Below are 14,972 nucleotides of genomic sequence, written 5' to 3'. Positions count from 1 at the left end.
GCAGCAAGAAAAATTCAAGTTACTTATTATGGGGAAAATACTTCTTGTGATGGTAAATGAAGATAGGAATTTCCTAGAGAGGTCACGGAGACCTCTTAACAATTAGAAATTGTTAAGGAGTGGATATACATATATCTGTCAGGAATGAAGTGAGCGTAATTAGGAGATGGACTAGATGACCTTTCTGAGATTTCTTTCAATCTCTTTTTTATAGTTCCACGATTAAGTATAATTAGAAAGATATTTCAGAATCTCTCTACTCTTATGGTTAGAAAAAGAATTTATCTCGGGAATTTGTAGAGGTAGAAAAGTTTTTATAATGGCTGTGGAGGACCTTTTATTTATTTGCTGGTGTGCCTTAAGTATACAGTATGTTAGTGCAGAGTAGGTTGCATTATATTATTCTGAGAAATTGAAGTTAATGGGCCCAGCTTGGGGAATATGGTACAATATAATGAAAAGTCAAATCTTACGGGCTGTTACTTCTGCAAAGGAGACCAATGCTATAAATAAAGCATTTCAAAATGCCACCAGAATTAATTTTCACCAGTAATAAACCTCTCCTAAATTACTGAAACCAAAGTGAGCATTCTTCCCAGCAAAGCACTTCCAGATACCACAGATCACTTATATATTGTGTATGTCTCCTTTTCTTTTCCCACTTTCACTTCATAGCTTTGTGAGCCAGTCTTTTCATGCATGGCTCCCACCTCAGAAAAATACAGATAATGGCACTTTGCTTCACAGTTGTGTCGTGAAGTAAGTAAATAAATTCAAGATTGCGAGATCTGGAATACAGACCGTGCTGTATTGATAAATGTTTCATACCACTCTTCCATTTATAGGTAACCTCTGCATCTTGGGCAGTGCAGAGTACAGAGACAACTGGCTGTCAGCTTCATGCTTTGGCAGCAGCCTTAGGGCAGACCTGCGGCCATCTAATGGTGCTTTCTGCTTGAAGACTGTCACTTCTCTTCCTTCTCCATAGGAGAGGTCCTATACAGCTCTAAATTTGGGGGTTCCATGCAGTCCCAAAGAGATGTGATTGATTAAAATAAATAAACTGGTTCATGAATCTCCTTTAAACTCTCAGAAGCTATTCCACACAGATGGATACTATACAAGAGACTTTACATACCATCTGAGTGTGAGAAAAAAACACTATTCAGTTAGGCTTTTTTCTGAGTTTTGTAAATATTATATGTGTGTGAGGTGAGGAAAAGAGAACAGGATGAAAAAAGAGGGAGAGAACGTAGCAAAATAGACCTGGTATGCCAAAATGAGAAAGATCCTGTTATTCTTTTCTTTGATCAAGCCACTGGCCACAGAAAAATGGCCAAAAGAAGTTACATATGCCAAAGTCAACTCCAGCTTATGTTCTTTATAGCCATTTGATCTTTTATCTGCCAACTTCCTCCCATTTTCCCCAATTGTGTCCACATTTAATATTATTTTAGCCATTAAAATGTGGTTTCTACTTAAAGACTTCTGTGCAACAAACGTTTTATTCTTCCACTGCAATATAGTAGAGAAATAAAATGCCATTTATGCAATACAAATGATACTCTATTGAACATATACTACCAATAAAAACTCCTAATCTCTAAAAGTGATTCTTTTTTGGCCATTTATATGGATTTAGATAGGCTTAATTTCATTTTTGGTCTAAAACTGCACCATGAAAGGGTTATTTCTAATTAATAAAAACTGAACTGTGTACATCATTATTTTTAAAGAGATCTTTGATTTATTATATTGTTTACATGGTTGCTGAAAAAATACTGTTGAGTTTGACCATAGCTAATTTAGGAGAAAGAAAGTTTATGTGGCTGTATTGTAGGAACTGATAAAATGCAAGGAAAGGGACCTCCTACATTGAGAATCTCTGACTGTAAATCTAACTAGTTTATGAGTGGAAAATACCCAAATAATTGTTCTGCTCGGAGGTGCTAAGCACCTGTAGCAGCTGTGGATTGTAATTGGCCTCATCGACACTCATAACTTCTGAACATTTGGATTGTATAACTCACACATCCTGGCATTCTAGAAGACAGACAAGTCCAGGTGGTGCTGATCTGGGGGCAAAGCAGCAGAACTCTCTGGATATCAACCTGGTTTGATAAGCACCATCTTCATTTTCCCATCTGGAAAAAAAAAAAAAAAAGAAAAAAAGAAAAAAAAAGAGGTGGGGCAGATTGATAACTAAACTTCTGAACTGGGAAGAAAAGTACTGTTCTACTTTCAGTCTTCCCTCAGACTGCCTACCACACCGAAATTATCATTGTACTACAAGCAAACTATTATGAAGAGAAACGGAGATCACATTATTTTAAAGACCTATATTAATGTTTTGTGCTATTGTTGTTGGCTTTGGCTGTTTTAATTCCCATGGTCATGAGAAGTACCAGAGGATCTTGTGAGAAGTATGCTGCCTGCAAGCCACTGGCTAGGATTCACAGACGCTGTGAGACCACCAAGAGAATTAAATGCTACAGCTGAATACTATGTGTTTCCAGTAAGACTGCTTCCCCATGTGCATGTAGCATTCAGCAAAAATGAAACCATAGGTGGTGTAGAAATCACAATCATGGTGTTAAGTGGGAAATACGCAAATGACTCAGGGAGTCAAAATGCAAACCTCTGTAAAAATAACTGCATCTTACAACAAGATGTAGAGTGGCTCCCATCTATCTGGAGCATCAGCACAGCTCCTGATGACTTTTAATATCGTCCTTCAGGCTGACGTTAACTGTGAGGTGAGTAACCATCACCTGAGTCCGATGTAATTTTTCTACTTCTTTCTGGCACGCGTTCAGTAGCGCACTTTGGCCACCAGGAGCCATTTGGCATCACAGCCAGTGCCAGGTATTCTGTGGATTCTTCCTTTACAGCGATACGTGGTTTGGGGCTTAAACTGTTTGTTAAGTGATGTGAACTACGCTGTGGTAAAAACTAACACTTCATACAGAATCAATTGTCCACCATTAGGCCAGCCCTGGGACTCTAGCGTGTAGGTTAACACAATTATGCCCCAAGGTCAGGGATTTGTAACATTTTTTTACTTAGAGGATACCATAATGTGAGGCAATTTCTCTGTCTGAGCCTCAGTACCGAAAAGCCACGAAGGTGAAAGCCGTCATCATGTGGAGATGTGTCAGCTTCGCAGGACGGATGCCATTTCCAATACACGCTGACCAACACACGCCGATTCAAACGAAACAAAGGTGTGTTTGTGTCTGCTGCACACACAGACGTGTTGGCTTTGTGTGTGCGTGTTTGGGGGGGAAAGTTAATCAGGGCTAATTTTCAGGATCGCGACCCCAGAGCGCCCTTTCCTTCACCCAGCACCCTGAGGGCGGGCAGCGCGGCCCCTCCGCCCAGGGGCCGCTCACCTCACGGCGGGGCCTGCCCGGGCGGGGGGCGGCCTCGGGGCGGGCAGGGCGGCGGCGGATCTCCCGGAGCCCCTCACACACGGACCGGGCCTGCCACGGGGACCGCCACAAGCCCCGACCCCGCCGGGCTGCCGCCGCCACCGCCTGCGCGGCCCTCGGGGTCGGCATCTCCCCACCCCTCCCTCCCCTCCGCCCCCTCCTCCCGGGCCGCGGACGGGGATATCCCCGGCCCCTCCCCGGCGGGCCGGCGGCGGCCCCATGGAGGCGGGGATGCTGTGCGGGCTGCGGGCGGGCTGGGGGCGCCGCCGAGCCGCGGACGCCGCCGGCCCGGGGCCGCGCACACTCGGCGGGGAGCCGGAGGCAGAGGCGGGCGCGGGCGGCGGCGCCGGGGCCGGGACTCTGGCAGGCGGCGGCAGCTGGGATGAGGCGGGGGGGCGGCTGTGGGGGCAGATAGCGTCCCGCGGGGAGGCGGCCGACTGGGGCTCGGAGCGGCGGCGGGGGCCGCCCGGCAGCGCCATGGCGGCTCAGTGCGACCCGCTGAGCGGGTACCTGCAGCAGCCGCTCTCCGACCCGGGCTCCAACAGCGAGCGCAGCACCGACTCGCCCGTGCCCGGCTCCGAGGAGGACTCGGCCGGCCCGCCGCGGCCCCTGCACAGCCCGGAGTGGGGCGAGGAGCGATTCCGGGTGGACAGGAAGAAACTGGAGGCCATGCTCCAAGGTGAGGGCGGGGAGAGGCGCCGGGGGGCGCGGGGTGGCCGCGGGGCCGGTCGGCGGGCTGCCCCCGGAGCTGAGCGGAGCCAGGCGCCCGGTGCCGCCCCGTCCCGGCCGGGCGGGCAGAGCAGGACCCTGCGGGGCCGAGGGCGGTGGGCAGGAGGTGCCGGCTCCGGCGGGGTGCTGCGGGCTCTCCGCTTTCTAGGAACGGCCCGAGGAGGCCGCGGTGCCGGGGGAGCATCCCCTGGACGCGGGGCCGGCGGCACTCCGGTTTCCAGCGCGTTTGACTTTTATTTTCCTCCCTCCTCGAGGCTACGTGCTTTGTCGCAGTAATTTCTGAAGGGTCTGCCCCTGGGTGGAAGCTGCATGGGCGGCTTTGGACGAATAGTTTGGGGATGGCGCTGAGCGGTTCAGCTTTTGGACGGAAGGCGCCGTGGCGGTGGCTGAGGGAGGGCAGGGGCGAGCTGTGGTACCTCGGTGCTGCGGGGGGGTGAGCTGCGGGAAGTGTCAGAACAGAACCAAACCCTGAGAAATATTTCGCTATTTCTCACGTGTAAGGGGCTTCGTCGGGCGGCTGGGAGCTGTGAGTGCCTGGCTCTGCCCTGCCAGGGGAGGGAAGGGTGCGGGACCTTCCCGAGGAGCAGCGGGCGAGTTGGCTCGGCCACCGAAAGCCTGAGCTCAGGCTCGGTGACTGCGGCCTCTGGAATTTTTTAAAATGAGATTCTGTCTCCTGGGGGTGGGTTAATCTGTAATCAGCTAATACTGTGGAACTGGTAGAGAAACCTCATTCTGTAATGCAAGTAAAGAGTAAGGACTTCTGAGAAAAGCCTGTCCTAAGCAGAAACCGCTTATAAAGATGTGCTCATCAGGAGCCTCTCACACCTAAGAGGCACATGGATATTGAGAAGAAAAAGTATTTGCGTGTACGAAGAGGCAGGGAAAAGGGTCAAAAGTTACAAAGTGCTGCAAGAAGACTGACGGTTGCTTTAACATTTTCCTCTACTAGTGAAATAAATTTCCATTTTCTCATCCCGCACACAGTCTGTCTTTCTGCTGCCTGAGGTAGTGAGCATATGAGGGTAAACAGAGCTCCTGAGCAGAACCCAAGGCCTGTGTAGGTTGGGGCATCCAGTAGGAGCCAGTGGCAAATGGGGCACTCCTTGCTTGCTCCTGTTTTTGTTTTTTTCATCTCCTCATAAGAGGTGAGTAAGAAGCCTGACAGCACACTGAGTAAGTGGGGGCAGAATGCTGTGTGTGTTTGGGGGAGATGCTCTGTGTCCATCTCAGACATACGTGCTTCAGAAGGTGGTTTGAGGAATTTTTGCTTCTGTTTGCTTGTTTTTTGTGTGTGAAGAAAAGCACATGTTGAATGCAGCATCATCTGATTTATTAATTTAGAGTGAAAACCTAAACTTTCTGGCTTATTGGTAATGCAAAAAACAGATTTATTAGGAAATATAAAGGAGGCAAACAATAGTTCGTTCTATCAGAAAACGCCGAACTGTTTGTTAAACATTTGCTTTCAGTCTTCCTCTCGCTACTATACAAATTTTTTACCTTATGTCTTGACTTTGTTCCAAGGGAGGTTTTACTTCTCCTGTTTTTGTAGAGGAATAAATGAAGTACTGAGCAAGGTTGCCGGTCACATGAGATGTTGTGAAGCCAGGTCTGTAGATGGTACGCAGAGGTTGCAAGTCAGTCACGTTACTGATTACAAGCCAGAGTTGGATTTTTTTGAGCTTTTTTTTTTTTGTGGCCATCTTTTGGAAGCATAGACTTTGACTCACCCCTTGGAGGAAAGGAATGGTGGAAGAGAATCTGTATGCTATCTTCAAAAATTCAGGAGCTTTTATTGGAGAACTCATAGGGTCATGTTTCCTGTTGTTTCTAATTCTGTATTCTTCACTGGAAGGTCTTGATGTGAAGAAATGACACTGCAGAAGGGAGTCATCTTTGTAGTCTTAAGTGGCGATGGCCAGATTTCTGATTTCCAACAGTTAACCAATTTTTTGCCTTTTTTTTTTAATCTGAGCTGGTGTAAATACAGTTTCTTGCTCATATTGGATCTACTCTTTTGGTTTGACCAGCTTTTAGAGAGCAGGTTTATGCTCATGAAAGTTACTTTTTAAATTATTTTAAAACATATGGCTTGTTCAGGCGTTCACAGTAGCTTTTCTATGTTATACGAATGTGCAAATGCAACATCTTGAGTTAAGTTGTCATTAAAGCCAAGTTTTAAACAGCATCTATTGAAGAAACCTGTCAGATGTTCTCCTTGCTCGGGGAACCCTTGGTGATTTTCTTGTTAGTTTTTTTTTTCTACTAGTTAATATCTGCTGTTCACTATACTGATGAAGAAATATACAAAGGGGTAAGCAGTAGAAAGAAATTGAAGAAGCTTACTGTTAGGCTTTGTGTTTCTGCTGTATATTGAATTCTATTATTGCCTTACTAAATTTTATACATATTTCTGCCATAATTCTTCCTCATCTTTTCTGCACTTGATATTTTATGCATAGTTTCTCAAGGGATGATGCTGGCTTCTGCGAAACTGACCTGGCGTAGCAGACTTTTTATCTAGCTCATGGGTGGGACTGGGGGCTTGGATACTATAATGTCACACACACAATCCACAGATGGAGCAAGTGCTGTGGCAAGGCAAAGGTAGCTCTCTATAGACAAGCTATTGGTATGGCCCTTTTGCTACCACCAATCACTTTTGAAGCAGAAATCAGTCTGAACTGAGGTGGCAGAAAGCATTGGTAAAAGTGAGGGTGCTGCTTGTACATTTTTTCCCACTTTAAAATAGTTGGTTTAGTATTTTTCATCTTCCGAAGTTGGATTCTGAATAGCCTTAAGATACGTATATTAAATGAAAGGCAGAGGGAGCCTCTCACATTTTCTTTCTGTTTGGTATATCGGAAAAGCCAAAAGCTGTGGTGAGAACTTTGAATGTAAGATTTTTTTATATATTAAAAAAAAGTCAAGCTATCTTGTATTACTGTTTTAGTACTTGATCACAGGTGAGGGGAATAATGGCCCACAAGTCTGAGTCTTTACAGTGGGGTGCGTACTTTCTTATGGTGCATGTCCTCATCAGAGTTTGTTGGTGAACAGATCTCTTTAGAGTTGAGAAACTTTTTTTTTTCAGGAAACAAATTGGAATAAAAAAGATCAGCTATTCTTCTCAGTCACAGCTTATTAGAAGAAAATATTTCATAGTACCCGTATTAATCATAGCTGCTGTGCACTAACCTCTGGTGAACACTCAGGTGACTTAATACTGTGTAATAATTTACTTTGTGATTATTTGAGTGACTGTTACCTTAGCAGCTGAGTGTCATTGCAAAAATAAAAACCATGAAACTTGGAAAAGTTGTCAAAAAAGGTACAATATAACAACTAATGCAGCAGCCATCAAAAGACTCACAAGTTAGCCACGCACTGTTGAAAAGGAGAGGAGGGTAAAAAAGGCAACACCTTTTTCCTGCGTGGCATCTCTTTCTTGGCTACAAAGTGTTGTGCCAGTCTTTTATTTAAAAAAATCCTTTTTGCTATGACATATTCTTTAACAGACATAGGGGGGTTTGATGGGATGTATGTACAGTGCATGTTTAAATGCTTTAATTTTATAATGCTCTTTCACACAATATTACTTGGGCCAAAAAAAATCACATTTTTTTAAGAGAAGCCTAACTGTAGCAGTGATGAAGATGCCATATTACACGTCTGCTTAAAACAAGACCAAGTGTGTGCGCCTGTCAGAATTCTGCTTTTTTAAACACATCTTTCATTTTGGGGACTCTTTGGATAACTTTAATTTCAGTACCTAGAGACTCTTTTGATGAGGTAATTGTATTCTTCTCAGTTATTGATAAATGAACACCTGAAGAAAAGCACAGAACTAGATGCTTAGAAAACTTTGATGGGTACCCAGCACCACAAATGCTCCATCAGTTGTTGGGCATGTGCTCCAGCGAAGGTTGTCGATACCCAGTGGGAATCTTGGCCTGCGCTGATTTAGTGCTGGTTAGTTCTCATGTGCTAACTGAAGTAGGTCAACATTTGTAGGAATCTACCTTATGTAAATGAACATAGACACGACTCTTATTGCTCCCTTTGTTTTTGTGCTCTTTGCCTGTGGTTTGGTGTTGGAAAAACACTCAAGTGGTCATTTTTCATCAAAACAAGTCCTGCTCCTCTTTGATGGGAGGGACATAAATACTTGGGCAACTTCACTTTGATTAGATGGACCAAATGAATTGTACCTCGTTACTGTAAATCTGCTGGAAATCACTCCTTAATTCCTTTGCCCAAAGCTCACTGTTGAGGTCGTTGCCTGATGCTAAGACTGCTTAGACAACGCCTACCTCCGATGCCTGGATGATAACCAATTTATTTCCTGTTTGCTGATCTGTCAGGTGAAACTTACTGCGTTTAAACAAGTGTGTTTTCCCAATATAATGCATAACTAGGTGGGAAAGTGTACTTCTAATACCTTTCTTAGACTAGTTTGTGTCAGCTACAGAAAATGACAGATCAATGTCTGACAGATAAAGCTGGGGGGGGCTGGAGAAAAAAACCCTTGATATTTCCATCTTCAGCACATTCAATGTTCTATGAAAACTGGGCCTCTGCTGAGACTTTGCTACAAACAATAGTTTTATTAGTGGCTGAAGATGCAACTTAATAGATTTTGAGCAGTTCAACTGCTTTATAGGCAATCTCAGCTTAAATAGGGTGGTCCTGACTGGTGGTTTCTGTGTGGGGATGGTAACCTTGACCGGTGTGTTAAATATGTTGGTATTTGTTTGCATGGCTTAGCAGGAGTTATTGCTTCCTTGCTGGATTTTTGTGTGATGATGGCAGAAGTCTGTATGATAAAACTAAGTGTACAGTGCTCATTTGAATAGTATACCTTACTTATGAATGAAGTTGCAAATACTTAGTGTTGTTGACTTTTACTTCTGTTTAAAGTTCCCTGTGTTGGAGCTGTAAGAGGTATGTTGTGTTTTCCTTCACCAGTTTTTTACTGAAATAACTTCTCAAACTCTAATTTTAGTAGGCTCTAAACAAAGTTTCTCTTCCTAGAGAAAATGTTTTTTTTTTTCTACTGAACTATGTATGAGATTTCTGTTCATGTTTTTCTGTTTGTTGTTGTAGTTTATCAGTGTAGTCTGGACAAGAACATTGTTGTGGGGTAACGGGAACCTTTCTAATAGCATTTACATTTGGTGTTTAACTTACATGTAGCAGGAAAAATAAGTTCCATTTCTTTGTCAGGCTTTCAAATCCCCAAAGTGCTGAATAGTCTATTTCTACAAAAATAAATGTATGAAATGAATTTGTGTGACTTGTAGTTTAAAAATGTTCTTGCATTCCATTGTTAACAATTGTAATAATACCACTTTCTCAAGTTTCAGTGTTTTTTAAGTAGTACAACGGACTATCATGGTTTGGCATGAACTCCTAAGTTAAGTATTGCTGGCTTGCACATTCCTGTTGGTTATATTGTAATCTTTACCTCCATTGGAAAATATGTCCTATTTTGAGTACTTATTCCAGGCTTTTGGCTTTATGCCTGTCAAACAATGAAACATGCTAGTTTTTCTTTAATTTCAGCCCTCTGTGTTGAAGAACTAATCGTTTGTTGTTTTTTTTACAATAATACCTCTTACTGGGAAGGCGTAGTGCTGCCTGTTTTTTACTTTGAGCATAAAAACTGACTACGTGTGAATTGGACTTGAGATAGCTTATTAATTGTGTGTACGTTTTGTAGCTGAAGGAGTGAGTGCTTGATTTAAGGATTTCTTCCTTAAGCCTCTACCTGTTAATCAGTGGTAGTTTTCAGAATGATTTTGTGTTAAGCAGCAAAAACCATTTCTTGAGCATACTGGGAAGTCTTGCTCAGTGTCTGGTTTTGTTTATAACTAGGCTTTCATGTATCCAGTTCAGATCAGGATGACCGCTTTGCATGGGGTAATGTAACTCTTCATGTTTCACTGACTTTTATAGCTGATTTATGTAAAGACTTCTGCAGTGATATCCTCTTTACTGGAGTAGGAATATAAAATTTCCTAAGAAATGTTTCCTGTTAAAGGTTCATTGATATTGCGAAGGAATGTTTTCTCAAAAGACTGACGAGAAATACATATCTGAACTTTAAGGGTAAGCAAGTGTATTTGTAGTGTCAGCAACAGATAGGATCTGTCTTTTCCCAGACCTGAACGAAGCAGAGCAAAATCTACAAGGAGTAATGGCTTTTGGTCATGCGTGATAGCAGCCCACGGCCAGTTGTCCCTGTATGGAGCTGTTGGAATAACTGCAGTCCTCACAGAAACGAGCTGCATTGCTTCTGCTGTTCATGTAGTTAATAGGAGTCTGAAGAATTAGGGTATTCACCAAGTTCTCCCATGTTTATATCTACTAGTGTAGTTTTTTGGATACTGGGGGGAAAAGCTCTTGATGTATCTGTGAGAAAAGATGGGAGTGATGGCTAGGGGGGCTTAAAATGAATACAGATAATACGGTATGTCTGAATGGATAAATCAATTGCCCACTAGCATAACTATGTTTAATTTCTCTGTTGAAAACCTGATTTTGTGACTAGGGGTTGATGTATGCATCCCCTTTGGTCTGTCCTGACCATTATCCAGGATGTGTTGCTCGAGTGCAGTGGCAGCCACGTCATGGGAGTCAGAAAGGCACACAAACATGTTTCATCCCTATACTGTAGTTTTGGATTTGCAAATTTGGTTGTATTGTTTCACACTGTAAAAATACAGGGAATTGGTATGTATAAATATCTGTGGCACTTGGATTTTGTATGTAGGAATGCATGGGACACTTCAGATGTGTTTGTGTGGTGTGTGTAGGTAGGGGTATTCCCCTGAGCTGTTCTGGAGGAGGGATGTTGAGTAGGAATCCTGACAGTTTGAATGTTGTGCAATAGTCACAACATAGGAAAAATAGGAAATTTATTTTTTTAAAAAGAGCAAGTGTGCCTTTGATACAGCAGAAATCAAGATTGCAAGCTTTATGATCTAAAACAGAAGAACAAATCTACCTGATTAAAAAAAAAAAAAGGCCATTATTTTTATTGCATGTCAATGTGTAGTTCAACCTGATAAAATTGGATTTATCCTAGAAAGAAGTATGTAAAAATCTTGACTGTCAATTTTGTAGTGATGAGGTGAGATCATCTTTTCTTGCAGAGTGAGTGGCTTTGCTTCCTAACTACAAAGCTTAGCATTAATTTCAAATTTGTAATTGAGTTAACTAAATCTTAATATTAGAGTGTAATATTAGAGCACAATATTTATTAATGTTACGTATTGAATTAGAGTATTAATACATGTTTTTAGGTAAGTGCTTGATCAGTTGCCAGTGGAAAAAAGGGCACTTTGGAGCATGAACTGTATTCTAGGGCTGATAAAATTGTGGTTGAATATTGGGATCAATTTGCCTTCCCCAGGACAGTGAGAAGCATCTGCTAGAAAAAAACTGGTCTGTACATTTAAAAGCTCTGGGAGAATTTAGATTTATAATCTTAGGATTTCTTATGCCTGTTACTGATGCTTTTTAGTGTTATTTCAGTGAAACTTCAAATAGTTCGGGAACATGCAAAAGTTATTTAGGCTGCCTTTGCATTTTTAAGCTGTGATTCCGTTGAATAAGTAGAAAATCACTAATACTTTATTTGCGTTCTTGTTCTATTCTTTTAGTGTGGTTACTGCTGTTTTTTAGACACCATTTTATAATTCAAAAACTGAATACCTCCCAAATGGCCAGATGCCAGCAATTGCTTGTTTTGAGTTTGTCATGCATTTTGGGATCAGCAGCTTTATAAAGACTGTGAAATAAAGTTAACTCTTCTTAATTTTTTAAGTCACCCAGATTGGTGTCCCCTAGAACTTAAATGGGTCAAAATCGGACCTCTATTTTAAAGGCTAAGGAACATTGGAGCACATTGTGGTCACTCGAGGGGGTCACTTGCAAGGATGTATTCAGCCTGTGGTTAGCTGAAGGTCTCTTGAAGGCTTCCTCAGCATGTGGTGGGTGACATGTGTGCGGGTAGTTGTGTTGCAGCTCTTGCTCTGTCTTTAGAGAGTTATGAGTGCAGCTTACTGGATCTGTCACTGAACTGAAAGTAATATCCTCCACTTATCTGACGTCAGATCTTGATTAAATTGCTTTCCTTGCCCCAGTGTGTTTTGACCAGGAGCCGTCCGTGGAGGTAAGAGGCTGGTCAGAATGGTGCCAGCTGCAATGTGGCCTCAGGTTCCCTGTTCCAGTGCAATTCCTGTACTACTTGCCTGTTGAGCAGGGGCCGGTATAAACCCTGTGAAAAATATTTCTTCTGAAGAAAACTTGATAAGCTTGTATGGAAAGCTTTCTCTCAAATATTAATTTAAGAAAATGGTGACTCCCATTCTTCCTCTTCTGGCTTTTTGCCTGTTGGGATGTGTGTAGATGCAAGTGAAGCCCGAACCTTCCATTTTTCCATTTGCTAAACGTCTCTATAGGCCAGGCCTGGGAGACTTTGCAGAGCCTCCTTTCAATTTTCCACTAAAGCAATGCAATGTAAGTAAGGTCCGTAAGAAGTGTTTTCGGAGGGGGGGGGGAAGCAGTTATCTTTCTGTTTATACTGTTATTGTGAGGCTTGCAGTAGATAGTCAAGAATTTCTTCGTTACACTGTGGCTTCTACAAGTAAGACTTCCCCCTCTGCCACAAAAAGGCTTTTCTGTTTCGTTTGTTTTTTTTTTCTGCTCTGTCTCACTTAATATTTTTCTTAGGAAGCTATGGGATTGTCATTGTTGTAGGTCTTCTAGTCCTCCCCTGAAGTTTTCTCGCTTGCAAAGATAACTTAAGTGCCACAGGATATTTTTGCTGTAGATGCTGGAATATTACAGAGTATTGGAAGGCAGAACCTGTAAATAAAAATGAATGCCAAGGGATGAAAAAACAAATGTTCTCATTCCAGGTCATCATTCAAGTGAAATATGTAATTTGAATGTATATATATATTTTTAAGTCAATGTTAGCATTTCTCACTTATTTGGTGCAAAGTATCTGTGCTAGATACTATTGATACTATTGGTGCTAGATTTATTACCCTTATTTGTAATGAGACAACTAGCAGAATAAAACCAATAAACCAATGTGCCATTTTGTGCCTTGTGGAGGAGGCCAGATCATGTGTTTCCTCTGGTAAACTTCATTCTTGGAAAGAAATTATTCTCTATTTCCTTGTGAGGAAAACTTGCAACGTTTTTTATGATGATCAGCTAAACAGTACAACACGTCTGGAAATCAGCAGTAAGCCAAGTACATCTGGCCTGAAGAAACAATGTTAATAGATAATTGGAGTTAGAAATTGGTAATACTGTGTTTTATTATAATTAAAAAAAAAAAACACCATCCCATTTCAGCCCTTTCAAAAAGAATTGTGTGTGTACATATTCGATTTTTTTAAGTGTAACACACACAAACATCCTGTGTTCTGTCATCACCCTGTGCTGTTAGTATGTTGCTGTATAAGGCTTTACAATTTTTATTTCTACTAATGTTATGAAGTCTCATGGTGGCGTTATCAGATTTTCCAAAGTTTAAATATATTTTCACCACCTTTCCTTTCTTGCTTGTAAAACAAATATATGTGTGTGTGTGTGTGTGTATTCTCCTTATGGGTGATGATACTACTTTCCTTTCTAAGCGAGGTCTGCTCCTTTTAGAAATCTTGCATGGCTGTCCTGGATTAGTGTTTTAAACTGACCTTTAAATCTTCCTCTTTCCCTATTGCTAATAGTTTTGTGTGAATGGAGGGCTTTGATTATATCTATTTTTATTGGCTCTGCTCTGTTCAGAATGAGCCTGTGATAAATTTGTAGCAGTTGAATGTATGAGACTGGTAACTTAAGACTAAGCATCTTGAGAAATGTGAAAAATGAAATCCTTAATTCCAAAATAAATATTAGGTCAATTAAGTGGTGCATTGAAGCGTTTTTATGTTCTGGAAAGCTTTAGCAGATTAATGTCTTCTGAAGATATTCCCCATGACCTTTATGGTAAGATAATTGAATTGCTTGAGGGAATATAAACTGTGATTCTGCAGACTGTGCAGAATAATTAAACCAAAAGATGTGTTGTAAGGTACTTCCTTTACTGAACACTACACTGTACTACAAAAGCCTTGATGAGAGAAAGGTTAATCACTTAATGAAAAAATTGGAGTGTTTTGACATGAGTTGCTGCATCCTCCATTCTGCTGTGCTGCTCTGTGCGACCATCAACAGTAGATTTTTGTCACACAAGTACAGGATACACGTGCATGTCATCTTTACTGTGATATGAAAGTACTTCATTTCATTGTGATCTACTTCAGAGAACGTAAGATTTGGTTCCACTTCTTCTGAATGCGTGGTGCGTCCATGGGTGAGAAGTGCTACAGAACGGTGAATATTAAATTATGTTAAACAGCCTTTGTTTATATGCAGCCAGGGCAGTTAAAATAGCATTAGTTTTAAGAGTATGGATATGGAGCGCACTTTTAAAATATTGTTTTATGTATTGGAAAGGAATCTCAGTACTTTTTTTAGTAGAACAAATATAAGTGCTGTTTTTCCTTAGTAAACTTACTTCTGGAGTGTGTGTAAAATAGCGGATAAGAAAGAATCTGTTTTTTAATCTATGCCATGTGCAGAAACAGTGAATAAATTTGATCAATCTTTAGGACTTTAAAAGCAATTCCTTTCCTGAAATGTGAACATATCCTGCAGAATTCTCTCTTCTCCCTCAGTGTGGAAGACATTACCGTCGCTAGAGTCCAGAATACATGGATTTGCCATATGTGTGAAATTTTTTTTAAT

At 41.8% G+C, this 14,972-nt stretch overlaps 1 protein-coding gene across 3 annotated transcripts in view; it reads left to right on the top strand.

Annotated features, from left to right (window-relative positions):
* BICC1 (BicC family RNA binding protein 1) overlaps positions 1 to 14,972 on the top strand; it is a 118,125-nt gene that overhangs the window by 13,016 nt on the left and 90,137 nt on the right. The window contains exon 1 of one of the 3 annotated variants that reach the window (XM_035540078.2): positions 3,713 to 4,110. The exons of 1 other annotated variant lie outside the window; for it this stretch is intronic. In XM_035540078.2, coding sequence (XP_035395971.1) covers positions 3,909 to 4,110 — 202 coding nt within the window. In that variant the 5' untranslated portion in view covers positions 3,713 to 3,908. Of the gene's footprint in view, positions 1 to 3,712; positions 4,111 to 5,987; positions 6,475 to 14,972 lie in introns of those variants that run through there. One more of the 3 variants, XM_035540087.2, reaches the window with a different exon arrangement.

This window comes from Cygnus atratus, chromosome 7, assembly GCF_013377495.2.
Source record: "Cygnus atratus isolate AKBS03 ecotype Queensland, Australia chromosome 7, CAtr_DNAZoo_HiC_assembly, whole genome shotgun sequence".
NCBI classification, from domain to species: Eukaryota; Metazoa; Chordata; class Aves; order Anseriformes; family Anatidae; genus Cygnus; species Cygnus atratus.
The sequence above is the reverse complement of the archived record's forward strand: the minus strand, read 5'-3'. Positions and strand labels throughout refer to the sequence as shown.